At 40.7% G+C, this 17,905-nt stretch overlaps 2 protein-coding genes across 5 annotated transcripts in view; both read left to right on the top strand.

The window, feature by feature from the left end:
- ulk1b (unc-51 like autophagy activating kinase 1) overlaps positions 1 to 12,119 on the top strand; it is a 29,714-nt gene extending 17,595 nt beyond the window's left edge. For 2 of the 4 annotated variants that reach the window (XM_058415215.1, XM_058415217.1), the window contains exons 16-27: positions 968 to 1,102; positions 1,301 to 1,440; positions 2,288 to 2,532; positions 3,307 to 3,470; positions 3,556 to 3,671; positions 4,167 to 4,289; positions 4,528 to 4,715; positions 5,328 to 5,506; positions 5,935 to 6,053; positions 6,208 to 6,365; positions 7,950 to 8,085; positions 8,182 to 12,119. In XM_058415215.1, the coding sequence (XP_058271198.1) occupies positions 968 to 1,102; positions 1,301 to 1,440; positions 2,288 to 2,532; positions 3,307 to 3,470; positions 3,556 to 3,671; positions 4,167 to 4,289; positions 4,528 to 4,715; positions 5,328 to 5,506; positions 5,935 to 6,053; positions 6,208 to 6,365; positions 7,950 to 8,085; positions 8,182 to 8,237 (1,759 nt within the window). In that variant the 3' untranslated portion in view covers positions 8,238 to 12,119. The remainder of the gene's footprint in view (positions 1 to 967; positions 1,103 to 1,300; positions 1,441 to 2,287; positions 2,533 to 3,306; positions 3,471 to 3,555; positions 3,672 to 4,166; positions 4,290 to 4,527; positions 4,716 to 5,327; positions 5,507 to 5,934; positions 6,054 to 6,207; positions 6,366 to 7,949; positions 8,086 to 8,181) is intronic. The other 2 variants (XM_058415216.1, XM_058415218.1) reach the window with 1 other exon arrangement.
- Positions 12,120 to 13,809: 1,690 nt separating this feature from the next.
- pus1 (pseudouridine synthase 1) lies at positions 13,810 to 17,664 on the top strand. Its single transcript, XM_058414785.1, has 6 exons — positions 13,810 to 14,052; positions 14,133 to 14,356; positions 15,521 to 15,658; positions 16,169 to 16,271; positions 16,352 to 17,037; positions 17,519 to 17,664. Exons 1-6 carry the CDS (start codon positions 13,983 to 13,985, stop codon positions 17,549 to 17,551), a joined length of 1,254 nt encoding a protein of 417 aa, XP_058270768.1. The 5' UTR covers positions 13,810 to 13,982; the 3' UTR covers positions 17,552 to 17,664.
- The last annotated feature ends 241 nt before the right edge of the window (positions 17,665 to 17,905 follow it).

The raw sequence follows: 17,905 nt of genomic DNA on the forward strand, positions 1-17,905 counted from the left end.
TGCTCCTGTTGACAAGCTAACCTGACAGGATATGATAAGTCATGTTCATAAATATCTTCGTCACTGATGCAGGCTGATTAGCTAATAAGCTGATCTTGTAGAGAAGTTTTATATATCATATTTATAACAGTAATAAATAAAAAAAGCTACCATGAGCCAATCTGACAGGAAGTCGTATTTAGGATTCTGACAGGAAGTCGTATTTAGGATTTGTAAGAATCCCTCACTGCATATATTGGGATAAGCTAATCTGGCAGGATTTCTGAGAGGATATTTAAGCAATATTCATAGATGTTTATTTTCACTGTTTAGGTTAACTAGCCGGCTTTCATGGGGTGATACTACACAATCTTGTAGAAGATTTTTTATATTATCTTCTATAAAAGATTATTATCTTCACAGCTGGTCTTTACTGCCAATGTTGGCAAACTAACATGAGCTAAACAGACAGGATTAATGAAAGGAATCACATCTATAAAACCTATTGAATTATGTTAGCTATCTGGCTAGAACTGTCAGTAGTGAAGTGGTAAAAGTTCGGTGAATTTATTTAGGCTCATTCCGGTCACACTAAACAGGAAGTGGCTGCACTAAAGTAGTGTCTGTAAGGATTAGAGGGTTTTAATGCCTCTTATAGTGACAATGCTGAGAGAGGTGGAGTAACTAACACTTTCTCCAGTCGCCCCATCAGTATTGATCGATGTGTCACTCGTTCGCTGTCCACTGAAGCCAGCATCAGCTGTTTTCTTTTATTGACGTGAGGGTCAGCTTAAAGCTCAGCATTGCCCAGCAGCAAACTCGTGTGTGTGTGTGTGTGTGTGTGTGTGTGTGTGTGTGCCTTTTTGAAGGTGTTTTGATTTTATCGACTAGACCCATGCATCTCACTGTTCTCTCTTTCTTCATTCGCTGTTCTCTTTGTCCTGCTGTCTCCTTTTTCTACCCCCCGCCTTCTTTCTCTCACTCTCAGCAGGCCTCCTGAACACTCTTTGAGCAACTGTAGTAACTATGGACAGTCCGTACCCATTCCAGTGCCCACACAGATTCACAACTATCAGCGTATGGAGCAAAACCTGCACTCTCCCAGCCAGGATGGCTCCCCACGGTCAGTACAGAACCAATATCACTTATTAAATATTTGCAGATTTATAGGAATATGGGAGGGTGCTTTTACTTCGTATGATTTTAGTTTGTATAATTCAAACCCTGTTGCGCTATTTCAGATCAGAGATCACAGCAATCACTCTGTGATGTGCTATATGAAAGGTTTTGCTGATCTGTGTGTGTGTGTGGGGGGGTGTAGGTGCACTCCAGTGCGGCGGTGCAGCAGTGGCAGTCCCCTTGGTTGTGGAAGGACAGGACCATCTCCCCCTCATCACTCAACATTCACCACCCGCAGACTGTCTATTGGAGGCATCAAACCACTTCAGCTCTCCCCACAGGGTAAGGACTACCTCTAGTGCAAAAGTATCTCTGGCTTTGACAGGTGGAGTAATTAACTGTAGTCCCATGTTGTCACTGCCAACCAAGCTGTACTGAACTTCTGTCCTGACCTTCAGTTCCTATTTCCTGGGTACCAAACAAGCTGAGCTGGGACATGCAGAGCCAAAAATAGCACAGCTCATTGACTGGTCCAAAAAATTGGTTCAGCCAATTGTTTTAAAGTGTCTGTTTCAGGTGGCTTTAACACATCTTTTTTTTCAACAGTAACCTTAGATTAGTCTTTATTCAGGTTATCTTACTTTTGTGGTTCTTAAAGTGAATTTGGTCATTTTGAAGTTGAAGGCTGAATCCCACATCATTCTTTGTCTCCTTCATACTTTATTAACACAATGGAGCTGTACGCTGTGTATTGTCTCAGTGTGCTCCTAAAATATCTGATCTTTTTGCTATTTTCTCTAAAGATGCCAAGCATGATGGTTAGCTCTGTATAACTTTATAAAAATTCCTTTCACTTTCATTTGTTTACCCAGGAAAAATGTAAAATCATGCAGTGCTGATCGGTCATTAATCCTGTGCTGTTCCGAGCATCTGTTTGCAATATTAACGCCATGCTGTGAGGCTGTAGCCTTTTACAGTATGTCGGTGTTTGCACTTTATATGCAGTGCACGCTTCCACTCTCATAGTTTCAGATTGTTTTGAAATCCGCCATGCAAGCACAAACAGAAGGTCTGCATTTCCCAAAGCTCTGTACTACTTTTTTTTTAATAATTCACCTGCCCTCGAGCCTGCATCAATCTGTTATTTACATCAGCTCTCTGTCTCTCTCTCTATACGCTCATATTCCAGCTCTTCAGCTACCCGATGCTAAGTCCAGATCCAGGCAGCATGGGCTGGGCTCACGCCTCCACAGTGCCCCCTGCCTGCTGGAGGCCGCTGGCGGCTGCAGGCAGACGATCAGGAAACAGCACTCGGACCCCGTGGTGGCCCCGCAGGGAGGCGCGATGGCCCTGAGGCCCCTACATTCCTCTCCCCGACTCAGTGAACTGATGCAGCGCAGTCCTTTACCCACCATCCTAGGATCACCATCAAGAGTATGTAGCTGTTCAGTTTAGTAGTTTGTAGTTTAGTTAAACTATTTCATTTCCAGAGTGTCTCTTTTTCTCTAGCTGCCAGTTGGATAAGTTCAAAAAAAGAATAATAACAGTAGATTAATGTAGACTAATATTTTATTATTGTTTTAATCTTGTCAGCTTTATTCTAAACACACTTTAAAATCACTGTCGCTGCAAACGAATAAAATTCAGGAAAAAGGACGTAGGTTGAAAAATGCATTTGTGGTTACTTCGTCTAGTTGAACTTTGGTGTGTGAACTGGTGAACCTCGGTCATGTGAGCAGAACAGAACAGAAAACAAAAGTAAAAGTATTTTGCTTTTCTGTGTTGATAAACAGGTTGGTCAATAAAAATATTTTAATAGACAAAGCAAAGGAAAAAATATGCAGTGTTTCATGTAATATTTTCTTTCAACATAATTTTTCATAGATAAAGTATAGGATAAAATGTGCTTCTTTTAACATAATTATCCTTTTTTTTTATGGTATTATGTTTATAAATGCTTTATTATTACGGCAGTGGACTGGACCGTAGTAGTTTTAAAAAGAGTCTTACACTCAAATAAATCAGATTATAGATAGTTAAATGTCAGCTATATTCTTGCTGTAAGCATGGAGCATGGTTTCATCCACTGACCTACACAAAAGGGTTGTGTGGTAAAATTGTGGGGGTTTTTTTCCTGTCTGACCCAGTAGAATTTTTCTTGTTAACGATCACAGCACCTCTGAAGTCATTTCTTGTTTTTGCCTTCAGGCCATGTCCCCGTTTGAGTTCCCAAAGCCGCCCAGCTCGCCGAACATGGTGACATTTCTGACTCAGCAGGGTTTAGTTTTCCCTTCATCTCCCAGTCGGCCATGCCAGGGAGAAACAGGCATGCCTGCTGCTTTCCAACCCGAGGACACCAAGACTTTTGGGAGGTAACTGGAGAAGTTTTTCTACTCACTTTTTTTAAACTCGCTCCTTCTGTGTTTTCTCACGCGTCCCTGTTCTGTGTGTTTCCAGGTCGCAGAGCTCTGGTCGTCTGTCGGACATGCTGTTAATGGCGGCATTCGGGGGACAGCTCGGAGACAGAGGCAGCACGGAGAACCTCAGTGCTGACAGAGCAATCGACATCGCAGGTTAGAACTCACTTCTGTGTGTGTGAGGGATAAAACAACTGACAGAAGCGTACTGTTAGAAGATAAACTTAACAGCGTTGAACTAAAACAGCGGATCGAGTCAATATAATATAAATGATTAGCTAATAAGTTGAGCGTAATCTTACAGTGAAGCAGTTGTGTTTGGCTGAACGTTTCATAACCCCTGATAATGTTATACATGGCATATTTTTGGAGATAAATACATGACTCATTATTTACTGTATATGAGCATTTGCGGAAGTTCACCATCGCAGTGGTAGGTTTTAAAAGGTGCAGTGATCAGACTTCAGAAGTAGGGCAGTAAATTGTGTGCAGTGTAAATGTGTATTTTTCCTAGATAAAGTAGGACAAAAGAATCTGTATTTATTCCCTGTGTGCCTAGTGTAAAGTTTTATATTATTTTAAAGGGTTATTTTTGCACCTAACCCATGGCCATAGGTGGACTATGATAAGTAACTGTTCTTTGCTCCACAGCGCCTGCTACTGGTGGGACCATGGTGGTGGGTTCAGGCAGTCCTGCAAGAGTGGTGTTCACTGTGGGCTCGCCCCCCAGCGGAGGAACACCACCCCACACCTCTCGTTCTAGAAAATTCTCAGGTCTGGCAGTTTTCCCCCCTAGTTTGTGTCCTTGAGTGAAAGCCAAGCTGTTCTGCTGTTCTTTCCCATTTTATTGTTATTACTGTTATTATAGATCATCACCATGATCAGTGCACTGTAATGACGTGCATCAATATAATGACTATGAGCTTATTATAAATGACTAATTTAGAGTGGTTATAAATGATGTCTAACTGTTTTACTCCGTGTTAATGTCTTGCTATAATTTATCCTTTAGCATGCTCCTCAAGCTCCATCAGTCCCGTGGGGTCCCTCACCAGCCGTTACCCTCAGACAGGCATGTGTTTGGATGGTTTTGAGGCCTCATCCAGTCCTCGTTACGGTCTCACCGACCCCATCTCAGCCAACTTGGAGGGTGCTGTGATGTTTGAGGCCCCCGAACTCCCAGAAGAAACGCTCATGGAGGTAAATGTGTTGTCTTGAATTTTTAATTTACGCTACTGAATAAAAGTAAAACACAACAGACAGATTCTGTTATTGGAAAATAATCAACGTCAGGGTGGAGGCAGCCATTAAACAAATATTGTTATCCAGCAGTCTCTCATATTATGTTTTGTTTCACTGAAAATGAATTAAAGAACGATGCATCGTACATTTTATCAGCTGTGTAAGAGCTGTAAACAGATCGCTCCTTCGGCAGTCTGACTTTTATGAAGTTAATAAGACAGAAAATGCAGCATGTAATGTTACCGAGAAACCTCCAAAGCCCTCCTTTCTGAAGATGTGTCAGTAAACTTACAGCTGAACTACTGACATGTTTGTTACCTCTACTAAATGAACACACATACAATTATATAAATTTTTCATTTTGTTATTGTCGAGTCTGCCATGCAATTCCCTGTGTATGTTGTTGCTATAAAAATAATAACATATTAGAAAGAGTGCATTTTTATCATCATTATTAGAATCAGAATCATGCCTTCAACAGTTCTTTAATATACATCCTAACATATATATATATATAATTGATGTGTAAGTGTGTGTGTGTTGAAGGTTTTTTGTCTTTGTTTTCTGTAGCAGGAGCACACAGAGATTCTGCAGAGGCTTCGGTTCACGCTGGATTTTGCTCGCTGTATAGTGGAGGTGGCAGCGTCGAGAGGTGGAGAAGCCGGACAAGCCGATCAGCCCTTGACCTGCCTACACCAGCAAGAAAGCGTTGTGGCCGACCAGATCAGTTCTCTGAGCCGCGAATGGAGGTACACACACACACACACACACACACTCTCTCGAAGTTAATAACATGCATTACAGCCCATTACTTTTATCAGAGCCGCTGTTATAGGAAATGAATTGCCACGGTCTGACCAATCAGATTTGAGAATGCAGCAGCTGTCCTCAGCACATTTTTCACAGTACACAATATGCATTTCAAATCTAGAAACAGCACACACACACACGCGCACACACACACACACAGTTGCAAAGTGATGGTGGATTGCAACATCTGAGCCAGGAAGACTAAGGATAATTGCAGTGTAATATCCTGTTTGTCAAGAAAGATTTTCTTATTTTTAATTTAGCATTAGTTCAGCTGAATGGAGGAATAATTTTAAGACTTACTGGTGGACTTAATGCTACCCCAAAGTTTTAAAATGGTATATGTGTGTGTGTGTGTGTGTTGCAGTCACGCTGAGCAGTTGGTGCTGTACATGAAGACTGCAGAGCTCCTGTCCACTGCACTGCACACAGCCATGGAGGGGATCAAACAGGGCAAACTGTATCCCTCCACCACGGTCAAACAAGGTTAGTGGCGTAATCTTTCCTCCTGACCTTAATATTGCCTCATTTTTAGGGAGCTACACCATAATATTAACCTGGGCTCATTAGTCTATTTTTAGAATTTGTATTGATAAATAGAGTATAATTAAAGATCTGGTTGGGTCTCTTTTGTCCACAGTGGTCAGGAGACTAAACGATGTGTACAAGTCGAGCGTGTCTTCATGCCGCTCCCTGAGTGCGCGTCTGGAGCGTTTCTTTACCCGAAAGCAACGGCTGATGGACCACATCAACACCATCACTGCAGAAAGGCTCATCTTTAGCCACACTGTGCAGATGGTATGAAGAAGACACCATGGCTGTCTCCATCACTTTATACATTTTAACTCTCTATATAAACTCCTCCTTTACCCGAATTTACAGAGTGGTCTAAAGGGATCTCTAGTTTCCAAATGAATATACACTGATCAGGCATAATATTATGACCACCTGCCTAATAGTGTGTTGGTCCCCCTTTTGCTACCAAAACTGCCCTGACCCATCATGCACTGTGTATTCTGACCCCTTTCTATCAGAACCAGCATTAACTTCTTCAGCAATCTGAGCAACAGTAGCTCGTCTGTTGGATCAGATCACACGGGCCAGCCTTCGCTCCTCACGTGCATCAGTGAGCCTTGGCCGTCCATGACCCTGTCACCAGTTCACCACTGTTCCTTCCTTGGACCACTTTTAATAGACACTGACCACTGCAGACCGGGAACACCCCACAAGAGCTACAGTTTTGGAGATGCTCTGATCCAGTGGTCTAGCCATCACAATTTAGCCCTTGTCAAACTCGCTCAAATCCTTACGCTTGTCTATTTTTCCTGCTTCTAACACATCAACTGTGAGGACAAAATGTTCACTTGCTGCCTAATATATCCCACCCACTAACAGGTGCCATGATGAGCAGATCATCAGTCGTATTTATGGCACCTGTCAGTGGTCATAATGTTTTGCCTGATCGATGTATGTAGAAGAATACATGAATAATTCATCATAAAAATAACAAAAACTAAAGTGCATGATTAGTTAAAAACAAACATGATTAACATCCTCCTCATTTATCATATGTAATGGGTTATTCTTCATTATTTTCCTTCCACATACCAAAATAGTTATTTTTCTTTCTTGCCTATCTACCAGAAAAAAATTAAGTTCAAAGGTGGCTAAGATTCCTTTGTCGCTTATCTCATCTCTGCAATGATAAGAGTCTACAGCTAGTCTCTTGGCAGACAAACACACACACACACACACACATACAGTACACACACATCTCTGAAGGATGCTGGCATTCTTCTCAAGTCAGCATAAAACAAAATTTGAACAGATAAAATTCACATCGTGTAAAAGATGAATAAGTTTCTGATGAAGCTGGTGCTATAACAATACAAGCAGCATTAAAGTTGGCAACTGTGGCTTTTATTTTTGCAAAGGAAATCACATTATTAACACTTTGTTCTCTATGTTGAAGCTTTGAATACTTTTAGCTCCCACATCGCCACTCCAAAACAAATGTCCCAAATGTCTTCCTGTTCACTATATCTGCTCACTTCTGAGGGTATAAAAGGTGCAAAAACGCATTATAGAATACGCTGAATGTCGAATACACTGGGCAGACAAAATCTGTCTGAGATTCAACTACAGGAAAAAAAAATACCAATAAGTACTTGTGATAAGAGAGCATTTATTATTTATATTAATAGAGAAGTGATAAATAAATAAATAAATAAATAAATAAATAAATAAATAATTGACGCATAATCTGAAATATTCAGATAAAGTCTTGGTGATATTCCCAGCATATGATGTTTTTTCATAATTATTCCATAATTTTACAAATATTCCATCATTTATTAAGTGTATATGGATTGTGTCCCATAGGTGCAGGCTGCAGCTCTGGATGAGATGTTTCACCAGGGCGAGGCTTCAGTACAGCGCTACCACAAAGCCTTGCTGTTGATGGAGGGTCTGTCACTGCTCCTCACTGAGCAGGCCGACATCCTGAGCGTCAGCAAGTGTGAGTGCTTCCTATCACGCAGTCTTATCCTCTTCTCATACTGTACGCGCGTGCTGAATGAACATGACCGTAACTGTTGTTTTTTTTTGTTAACAGGCAAGCAGTGTATCGAGCGTCGCCTCACTGCACTGCAGACGGGCCTCTGTGTATAGAGATTCAACCAAGTTCCTTACATTCCTCCCTTACATACCTTCTTTCCATTCCTCTTGCTGCTTCTTCTTCTTTCTCATCTAAGAAAATGAAGACTGAGAGGACCGGGTCCATGGTCATGGGTTTGTGTCAGTGATTCCTGCGGTGTACAGAGAGTCCTGAATCACAGTGTGTATGAATGAAAACTAAAGCTGCAGGCAATCACATCAGACCCACACCGAGTCCCTGACGTTGTCGTGGATGTCTTTTTAAAGCGATAAGCTGCACTGTGGAAACATGGTTTTGTTTTGCATAGACATAACACTATGTCAGGCTCTGAGTTTCTTAAGTTCTGGGATTGTGCAATCACAGGTGATAGATATTCATCAGCAGCTGGATTTAATCATACACTCGTATTAAACTGTATCTTTCGTGCTCACTCGGGTGCTGCGTTCTTTGTAGCTTTAGTGTGCACTTGCATGTAGTGTATCTTTAAAGCTTTAATCTATAAATGAAATACCATTCATTTATGTAACTTGAAGGTGCACTACATCCACAGTCCAGCTGAAACGTACATAATGAAGGTACAAAGGATGGATTTTTTGAGGGTACCACACCCCATATTAACCTACTCCACCACATATTACTGCACCCCAAGCCAAATTAACCCACCCAACATTACCCCAAAGCAAGCCATATTACCCCACACCATATTACTGCACCACAACCCAAGTTAACCTACCCAACATAACCCCAAAACAACCCATATTACCCCACACCATATTAGTGTACCCCAACTCAAATTATCCTACCCAGCATTACCCCAAAGCAACCCATATTACCCCACACCATATTACTGCACCACAACCCAAATTACCCCACTCCAGATTAAACTATCCATTATTACTCCACCACAACCCATTTTACCCCACACCATATTACTGCACCACAACCCAAATTACCCCACTCCAAATTAAACTATCCATTATTACACCACCACAACCCATTTTACCCCATACCATATTACTGTACCACAACCCAAGTTAACCTACCCAGCATAACCCCAAAACAACCCATATTACCCCACACCATATTAGTGTATCCCAACTCAAATTATCCTACCCAACATTATCCCAAAGCAACCCATATTACCCCACACCATATTAGTCTACCCCAACTCAAATTATCCTACCCAACATTATCCCAGTGTAACCCATATTACCCCACATCATATTACTGCACCACAACCCAAATTACCCCACTCCAGATTAAACTATCCATTATTACCCCACCACAACCCATTTTACCCCACACCATATTACTGCACCACAACCCAAGTTAACCTACCCAACATTACTCCAGTGCATCCCATTTTACCCCACACCATATTACTGCACCACAACCCAAGTTAACCTACCCAACATTACTCCAGTGCATCCCATTTTACCCCACACCATATTACTGCACCACAACCCAAGTTAACCTACCCAACATTACTCCAGTGCATCCCATTTTACCCCACGCCATATTACTGCACCCCAACCCAACTTACCCCACATTACCCCACCACATATTACCATACCCCACATTACCCCATCGCATATTACCCTACCCTACAATACCCCTCTACGTAATCACCTCATCCTTCGAAAGACACAGTTTAATGCTCTAACTCAAGAGTGTCAGTTGGAACTCATATTTCTGGTCAGGTATATTCCTAGCCACTTGAAGGCAAATTTCACATCAATATCCACGTCACACATGTGACCTCCTAATTGACTGTGTCACTTGACACTTTTCTTTTACTTTATTTCCCCCTTTTGCTTCAAGAATATCTTCACCAGATGAATGTAACAGACCAAATAAATGAGACGAACCATGGGTTACACCAAGACGGTAACTTGGAGCTGAATTTGAAGCTCATTAGTTCTTTTGCACCATTTTATTCAATCCAGATCAAATATAACCAGAAATAATGTAATAAACAGGGATTAATTCATTATCTTGGGATACAAACACTTCACTTGGGATTACAGTTAAAAAAAAAACCCCATGAAACGTTTGTGATTATTTATAGTTTTTTATACTTGATTGAAAACTAGCATGGTATTTTTACTGTATTCCTAGAGCTTTCTTTATCTGAATTTTCTTTTTAAATAAAAACATGACTTTAAATAATTAGTTCTTACATCAGTTTACATTAGATATTAATTAAAAACCAACACCAGGATTTAGAACGATGGATTAAATGAAGTTCGGAATATTTTGAACTAGTATTCCTAAATAATTTGGTGCTGGATCTGGATTCACAGATAAACATGGATCTATTCCAGTAGCTTTCTTGGTGCAACCCAGGCCATGTTGTGTAGAAAAGCATGTTATATAGTCAGCCATAAAGCTTGTAGTTTACACGGAACTCCAATACTTTCTCCCTGTTTTCTTTCGGAGTTTTTATTACCAGTCAGGCCGTGTGTAGCACTTTAGTGAATGCTGACCAAGATTGTCCACTTTGTCTCCAAATTAGAAAAGACAGGAAAAAAATGATTGTCGGACTTGATCAATTTTATCACTATTTTTTTTTTTTCCTTTTACCTCTTCTGTGTTTTTACATTTTGTTTGGCAATCATGTTTGTCCTACTTTTAAACGTGTGTATGAGTGACCGAAGGACAGAAATCGACGACATTCGTTTTAGTTGTAGCTGTTAACGAGAAATAGTATAGGCGTAGTATAGCGTGCAGCAGGCCCTGCGCTGTAAAGCAATATTATTTCATTTCGTTACAGCCACGTGTATTTCTTAGCGACGGATCTCTCTTTTTGTCCCAGTTTAATATTCAGTCCAAGAATTCGTAAAGGACTGTAGCTTGGTAGTGAATGCGGAGTAACCCAGACGTTTACTGCGCCGCATGAGGACTCCGCCTGTTTCCATGCGAGTGTTTTTGTTGAATGCTTTTAAAACTATTATTGTATGCTGAGTGGTTTGGTTTTGTGTGTCAGATATAGGTTAAATCTATTTAAAAATGTGCCTTTAAAAAAAAAAAAAAAAAAGAGCAAAAATGTAAACACTGAAAAAGGTTTTGTTCGTTATTTTCTAGTAGCTTTAATAGATTGTTGCCTGTTTTTGTTTGTTTTTTGTTTTCATCGTTTGTCACATTTTCGGATGCGTGATGAAGGACAGGCTTTTCGAGTGTTTGTGTGTTTCGATTGCATTGTGTGTTAAAAAGGATGTATGATGGTTAGTATATGCCATACTTTAGTCCTAAACTTCTTTTTTTTTTTTTTTGTACTACTTAAGTATGTTTTCTAATAGATGCTTCACGATAGATAACAATAAGAAGGCCAGTTACAGTATGAACCAAACGTTCCAACAACGCTGGGGTGGTTTTGGGGGATATTTTTCTACTCTCTGGTGATATTTTGTCTTTCTATTCATTAATCATTAAATGCACCCCCTTTTTGAGTTAATACTACTCATCAAACGTCGAATCATTTTTAACGTCGTGTGCTGCGTCTTTATCTCCTGTGCTGCTGATGCCACACTTACCCTGAATTACACCGATTCTGTGTAATCTCGAGAAAACGTTGCTTCTCTACTCCGCATATGAGGTGACAGACTTTACCCTTAAGTACCACTTGTAAATAAAGATTGTAAATTAAGTTATTGCGCCAAACGTGTAAATATGACACGCGAACGCATGAAGACATGCTTTTTCTTTCCCTTTCACCCCACCAAAGAGAGTAATGCTAAATCTCCTCCCAGTGGTCACTAAACCTCTATTCACTCTGTAGTAAGTTACGGAAATGTGCACACTGTTTCCATGTCAATATAAAGGTGTAACTTTTTTTTTTTTTTTGCTTTGAAGGGTACAATAAGTAAATAAATGGAAAAAAAAAACATTAAAATGTTCCCATTTTGTTTTTGTGTGCTTCTTCTGTGGGTTTTAAAGCCATGGTGTATGTCAAAATGTCAGATTATGACATATGATTATGTCTACATTTTGATCTTAAGAAGTAACATGATTTTATTTTTTTTTTCCATAGAATTAGCAAAGGCTTACAATGTGGTTGACAAGCATCCATACTAATGACAAAATAACATTAAATGTGCTACTAATTTCCTTATATACACTTATCAGCAATAACGTTAAAGCTGCCCGCCTAATATTGTGTAGGTCCACCTTGTGCCACTGAAACAGTTCTGATCCCTCAAGGCATGGAATCCACTGGATCTCTGAAGGTGTGCTGTGGAATCAGGCACCACGATGTTAGCAGCAGATCCTTTCAGTCATGGAAGTTGTGAGATGGGGCCTCTATGGATTGGACTTGTTTGTCCAGCACGTCCCACAGATGATTGACAGAGTTGAAATCTAGGAAATATGGAGGCCAGGTCAACACCCTGAACCTCTGTCATGTTCCTCAAGCTATTTCTTTTGCAGAGGCCACTACTATTAAGGAATGCTGTTGACATGAAGAGATGTATTGATCTACAAGAATGTTTAGGCAGGTGGCACATTATGTGTCAAAGTAACCTCCACATGAATGCCAGGAGCCAAGGTTTTCCAGCAGAGCATTGCCTCCACCAGCTTGCTTACTCCCTTACTATAGTGCAGGGGTGTCCAATCTTTTCTGCAAAGGGCCAGTGTGGGTGCAGGTTTTCATTCCAACTGAACAGAAGCCACACATGAGTCTACTGAAAGCCAAGATCAGTTGATTAGCCAGTTGGAATCAGGTGTAGCTTCTGCTTGGTTGGAATGAAAACCTGCACCCACGTCGACCCTTTCTGGATAAGATTAGACACCCCTGCCTTAAGTTAAGTGGTCTTTATTTGACACATATACATTACTGCACAGTGAAATTCTTTCTTTGCATATCCCATCCTTGTGGGTTGGGGTCAGAGCACAGGGTCAGACATCATGCAGCACCTCGGAGCAGGGGTGGTTAAGGGCCTTCCTCAAGGGCCCAACGGTGGCAGCTTGGCATTGCTGCGGCTTGTACCCCGAGCTACCACTGTCCTGCTGCCATCTCGACACAATCACAATCAGGAAACGTGATTCATCAGACCAGGTCACCTTCTTCCATTGCTCCAAGGTCTAGTTCTGATGCTCATGTTCCTATTGTAGGTGCTTCCAGCATTGGACAAAGGTTTTCCTGCTTTCGACACACTTTGAGACCTGACTGTTTACATGCTGCCTAATATATCCAACCCCATATCAGGTGCCATTGTAAGAAGATAAGATAATCGACATTATTCACTTGACCTGTCAGTGGTTTTAATGTTATGGCAGTGTGTATATCTATATTGATAATTTTGTCTGTAATTTGGTTAACAACACACAAAAAGATAACCAGTCAGTCGTCACAATATGATTGAAAATGATCAAAAATGTTTAAAAGGTTGAAGCAGCTACGTTTTTATCAAAAGGATATAGAGATTAAGAACCTCTAAGACAAAGTTTTATGTTCTTACTATTCATTATTAAAGATTTTTCCAGAAAATAAACACAGCACAATGACGCAAAGCCAACACTGACATCCACACCACGTGGATTTCTGTATTCTCGACACTGGCAACCCGTGCCTCATTGAGTTCTCGCGATACTTTGCGAGAGGTTAGGGTGCACCTCTCCATGTGCGCGTGTGTTCATGGACAAGAGGAAGACATCCGGCTTAAATACGAAATAGTCTTTTAAAAAAAAAAGGTGAAATAAGGGACAAAAAGCTTCAATAATGAGCCTCTCAAGTATCTAAAATTATTAAATAGAAACGTGAGATGCTGAAATTCTGTCAGCTTGTCAGAGTTTTAAGTACTGAGCGTTTGAAATCAGCTGTTCAGCCCAGAGGTGAGCTTTTAACATTGCATTTCAACAACTACAAAAAAAAAAAATATTCAGTCTTATTTCTTATCTGTGTGTTTTTCCAGGTTGGTGTAGGATTGTAAAGTTCCGTGGACTTTGTGTGCATGCCAGGAAAATGTCTGAAGAAAATCAGAATCATAGCAACATGACAAAGCTGAAAAGAGCTCCAGAAAGTACCGAGGAAGAGAATGAGGCTAAAAAGCTGAAAACGGACGAGGAGAAAAGATTCCCCAAAAGAAAAGTTGTCCTCCTTATGGCCTATTCAGGCAAAGGATACTATGGAATGCAGGCAAGTTTCAGTTCTGCCGGCTCTTTTTAAGGGGGAAGTAGCTCGTGCAGGCTCGAGACAGCTGTTAGAACTCGCCAGATTGCATCATAGGTTCATTTGCATATTCATTACGTCGTCGTGCTCATTTGCATATCGAAATGTGAAAATGAAATGAAATAGCCTTTATTTGTCACATATATACATTACAGCAAAGTGAAATTCTTTCTTCGCATATCCCATCCTTGGAGGTTGGGGTCAGAGCACAGGGTCAGCCATGATGGAGCAGAGAGGGTTAAGGGCCCTGCTCAAGGGCCCAACAGTGGCAGCTTGGCGGTGCTGGGGCTTTTACCCCCGATCTTCCGGTCAACAACCCAGCGCCTCAACCACTTGAGGTACCAGAGCCACCAGAAAGACTTCTGTAGAAAAATGAAAGTAGTACACGTTGTCCGAACTTCTCCAAAGATCTGACCTGGAATGGGACCTCTGTAAGCAATCGAGTTATTCCATATAAAATTTTCATATCTGTGTAGTGCTCAAATATTCCTTATCTGTGTTCACACTCAGATTAATAGCAGAAGTGGGCGTGGTGTGCAGTGGAAGCTTTTAGTTCCACCATTGGATATCAGATACGTCTATGTCCTTTAGAGTTGCCAGATTCCACTTACTGTAGATTACAAACATACTCCTATTAAACAAGGAAGAAGGAAACTTTTTTTTTTTTCTAGTTTAGTTTCAAGTCTTTCTGTGCAGTTTCTGAATTGTATATGTGGTGGGAATTGTGAAGGGTGCTCCTTGCTCAGTGGTAGGTTTCTCACCTAGCATGCCTACCAGGTTTGATTCCCAGCCAATGGATGCAGTGCCGGTCCCAAGCCCGGATAAAAATGGGAGGGTTGCGTCAGGAAGAGCATCGGCATAAAACCCGTGCCAAGTTGTTGTGCTGACCAGTTGGTCCGCTGGGGTGACCCCTCTCACACGTAGGGAGCATCCAAAAAATCAACATCATCACGCCGTCCGAATAGTCATGAACGGACTGAAATATAGCGAGCAAATGTGTCGATTGTAATCCACAACAGAAGCTGAGAAAATATGGCAATTCTAGTTCCAGCAACACTGCTCATATTGGAAATTTTACATTTGCTCACATAAACGTTGTTTGTTTGAATATGGATTGTCTTTTTTTATTAGAGGAATCCTGGAAATTCCCAGTTTAAAACTATCGAGGATGAACTGGTCACGGCACTCATCAAAGCCGGCTGTATTCCCGAAAATCACGGTGATGATATGAAGAAGATGTCTTTCCAGAGATGTGCCAGGACAGACAAGGTAAGGCCAAGAAACTGTTGTGTAGTATACTGTACAATCTACAATCTACAAGTTACATAACAGTACCTGAAGCTGTATCTACTGATACTCAAGATGTATCATGATGTATAAGTTTGATGTGGTTGTACTTACTGTAAGGAGATTTGACATTTGTGGAAGGAGTCTCGATATAGTGTTAGTTTTTCTGCCATGGGAAAGTCTTCAGAGCGGATCTTGCACATGGATTATTGAAAACGATTAAATAGTGGTGAATATTTTGGTTCTAAAGAAAATGATTATGTACTTTGAGGTGGGAACAGTTACTCTGCTGCATCACATCATCCTATTGTTGATGTCCTTTTTCCTCTAATATCATTGCTCAAGATGTTTTATTCTGTGCATAATAAAAGCATGCTCTAGTGTTTGTGTGGTCATCTGTAGTTAACATCAGTAGGCTACTGTGTGTTATTGTGTATCATTCTCATAGCTATTCTTTATTTATGAGCGTGATTTCTTCTGATTATTTCACAGGGTGTTTCTGCAGCTGGCCAGGTCGTATCTCTAAAGCTTTGGTTGATCGAGAACATTCTGGAAAAGATCAACACTCACCTTCCGTCACAGATTAGAATTTTAGGTGAGACCGTAGTTCGGATATTTTTGAATGATCCATACATCTCGAGATTGCTTGATTTAGCACGAAGTCTGCTCTGACAGGTTTGAAGAGAGTCACCGGTGGCTTTAACTCCAAAAACAACTGTGATGCCAGGACCTACTCCTACATGCTTCCCACTATCGCCTTATCTCCAAAAGACTCTGACCAAGAGGACACGTCATTCCGCTTGGCCCCCGAGACACTTCAGAAGGTTAACAGGCTCTTTGCGCTCTACAAAGGCACTCACAATTTCCACAACTTCACATCGCAGAAGGGTCCCCGGGACCCGAGCGCTAAGCGCTACATCACGCAAATGTCCTGCGGAGAACCGTTCGTCAGGCAGGGGGCTGAGTTCACCGTCATCACAGTGCGAGGCCAGAGCTTCATGATGCACCAGATCCGGAAGATGATCGGATTGGTGATCGCTGTAGTGAAGGGATACGCACAAGAGGAGATCATCGAAAGGAGCTGGGGTGAAGAGAAGGTCGACGTGCCCAAGGCTCCTGGGCTCGGTCTCGTGTTGGAGCGCGTGCACTTTGACCGGTACAACAAGCGTTTCGGAGGAGACGGTCTGCACGAGACCCTGGAGTGGGAGCAAGAAGAAGACGCCATTGGTGCCTTTAAGGAAGCGCACATTTACCCCAGTATAGTAGAGACAGAGTGTCAGGAGAAGTCGATGATCAGCTGGATGAGTACGCTGCCGATTCACGACTTTACCGCAACAGCAACCGGCAAGCAAGAAAACAAGGTGTGTAAAAAAATTTTAATGTTTATTCCATCTGGTCAGCATCCACTGGTCATTGATTCTTTTCCTGTGACTAAACAAGTCACTGTGTTTTATTCTATACGGATAATTTTAAGTGAATTTTAAAGTCAGTGTACAAAATGTTTGGATTTTTATTTATTTTTTTATCCCTAAACAATGTGTTATTTAATGTGTGATCATTACATGTTTCTTTATTATTATTAAACTTTCTTTTATATTGTGGATTAGCTCTTATTTTGTGGAGACACCACATTAAATTTATTTATTTATTTATTTATTTATTGATTGATTGATTGATTGATTGATTGATTGTAAAAATCTTTTTTCTATTTTTTAGGAAGTAAAAATAACTGATTTCTTGCTCAATAATCATGAGAAATGTAAACCTTAGTAACTAAGCTGTTAGTATTGAGTATTTCTTTATTAAAAAGGTGAACATTATCTCTCTCGTTTTTCCCCCCAGGATGAAGATGATGCTGGAAATGCTTCAGACTGAGACCTCTGAAAACCTTTTCTTTCTTTCTTTCTTTCTTTCTTTCTTTCTTTCTTTCTTTCTTTCTTTCTTTCTTTCTTTCTTTCTTTCTTTCTTTCTTTCTTTCTTTCTTTCTTTCTTTCTTTCTTTCTTTTTTTTAAATCTGTTTTTTTCCATGCTCTAGTTTTCAATATTTTTGGAAATAAACCTTTTATTTTATTTACAGGTTTTGTTTGTATTATATTTTATGCTGTTATATCTCAAATGTATATATTAAATACACTATATTGCCAAAAGTATTCCTTCACCCATCCAAATAATCAGAATCAGGTGTTCCAATCACTTCCATGGCCACAGGTGTATAAAATCAAGCACCTA

This window comes from Hemibagrus wyckioides, linkage group LG18, assembly GCF_019097595.1.
Source record: "Hemibagrus wyckioides isolate EC202008001 linkage group LG18, SWU_Hwy_1.0, whole genome shotgun sequence".
NCBI lineage: Eukaryota > Metazoa > Chordata > Actinopteri > Siluriformes > Bagridae > Hemibagrus > Hemibagrus wyckioides.

Excerpts from the sequence above, each read along its gene's own strand:
- pus1 (XM_058414785.1), top strand. The coding sequence starts at position 13,983 with ATGCTGAAATTCTGTCAGCTTGTCAGAGTTTTAAGTACTGAGCGTTTG. Across the intron at positions 14,053-14,132 it reads ATCAGCTGTTCAGCCCAGAG|GTTGGTGTAGGATTGTAAAG; the intron begins GTGAGCTTTTAA and ends GTGTTTTTCCAG. Across the intron at positions 14,357-15,520 it reads AAGGATACTATGGAATGCAG|AGGAATCCTGGAAATTCCCA; the intron begins GCAAGTTTCAGT and ends TTTTTTTATTAG.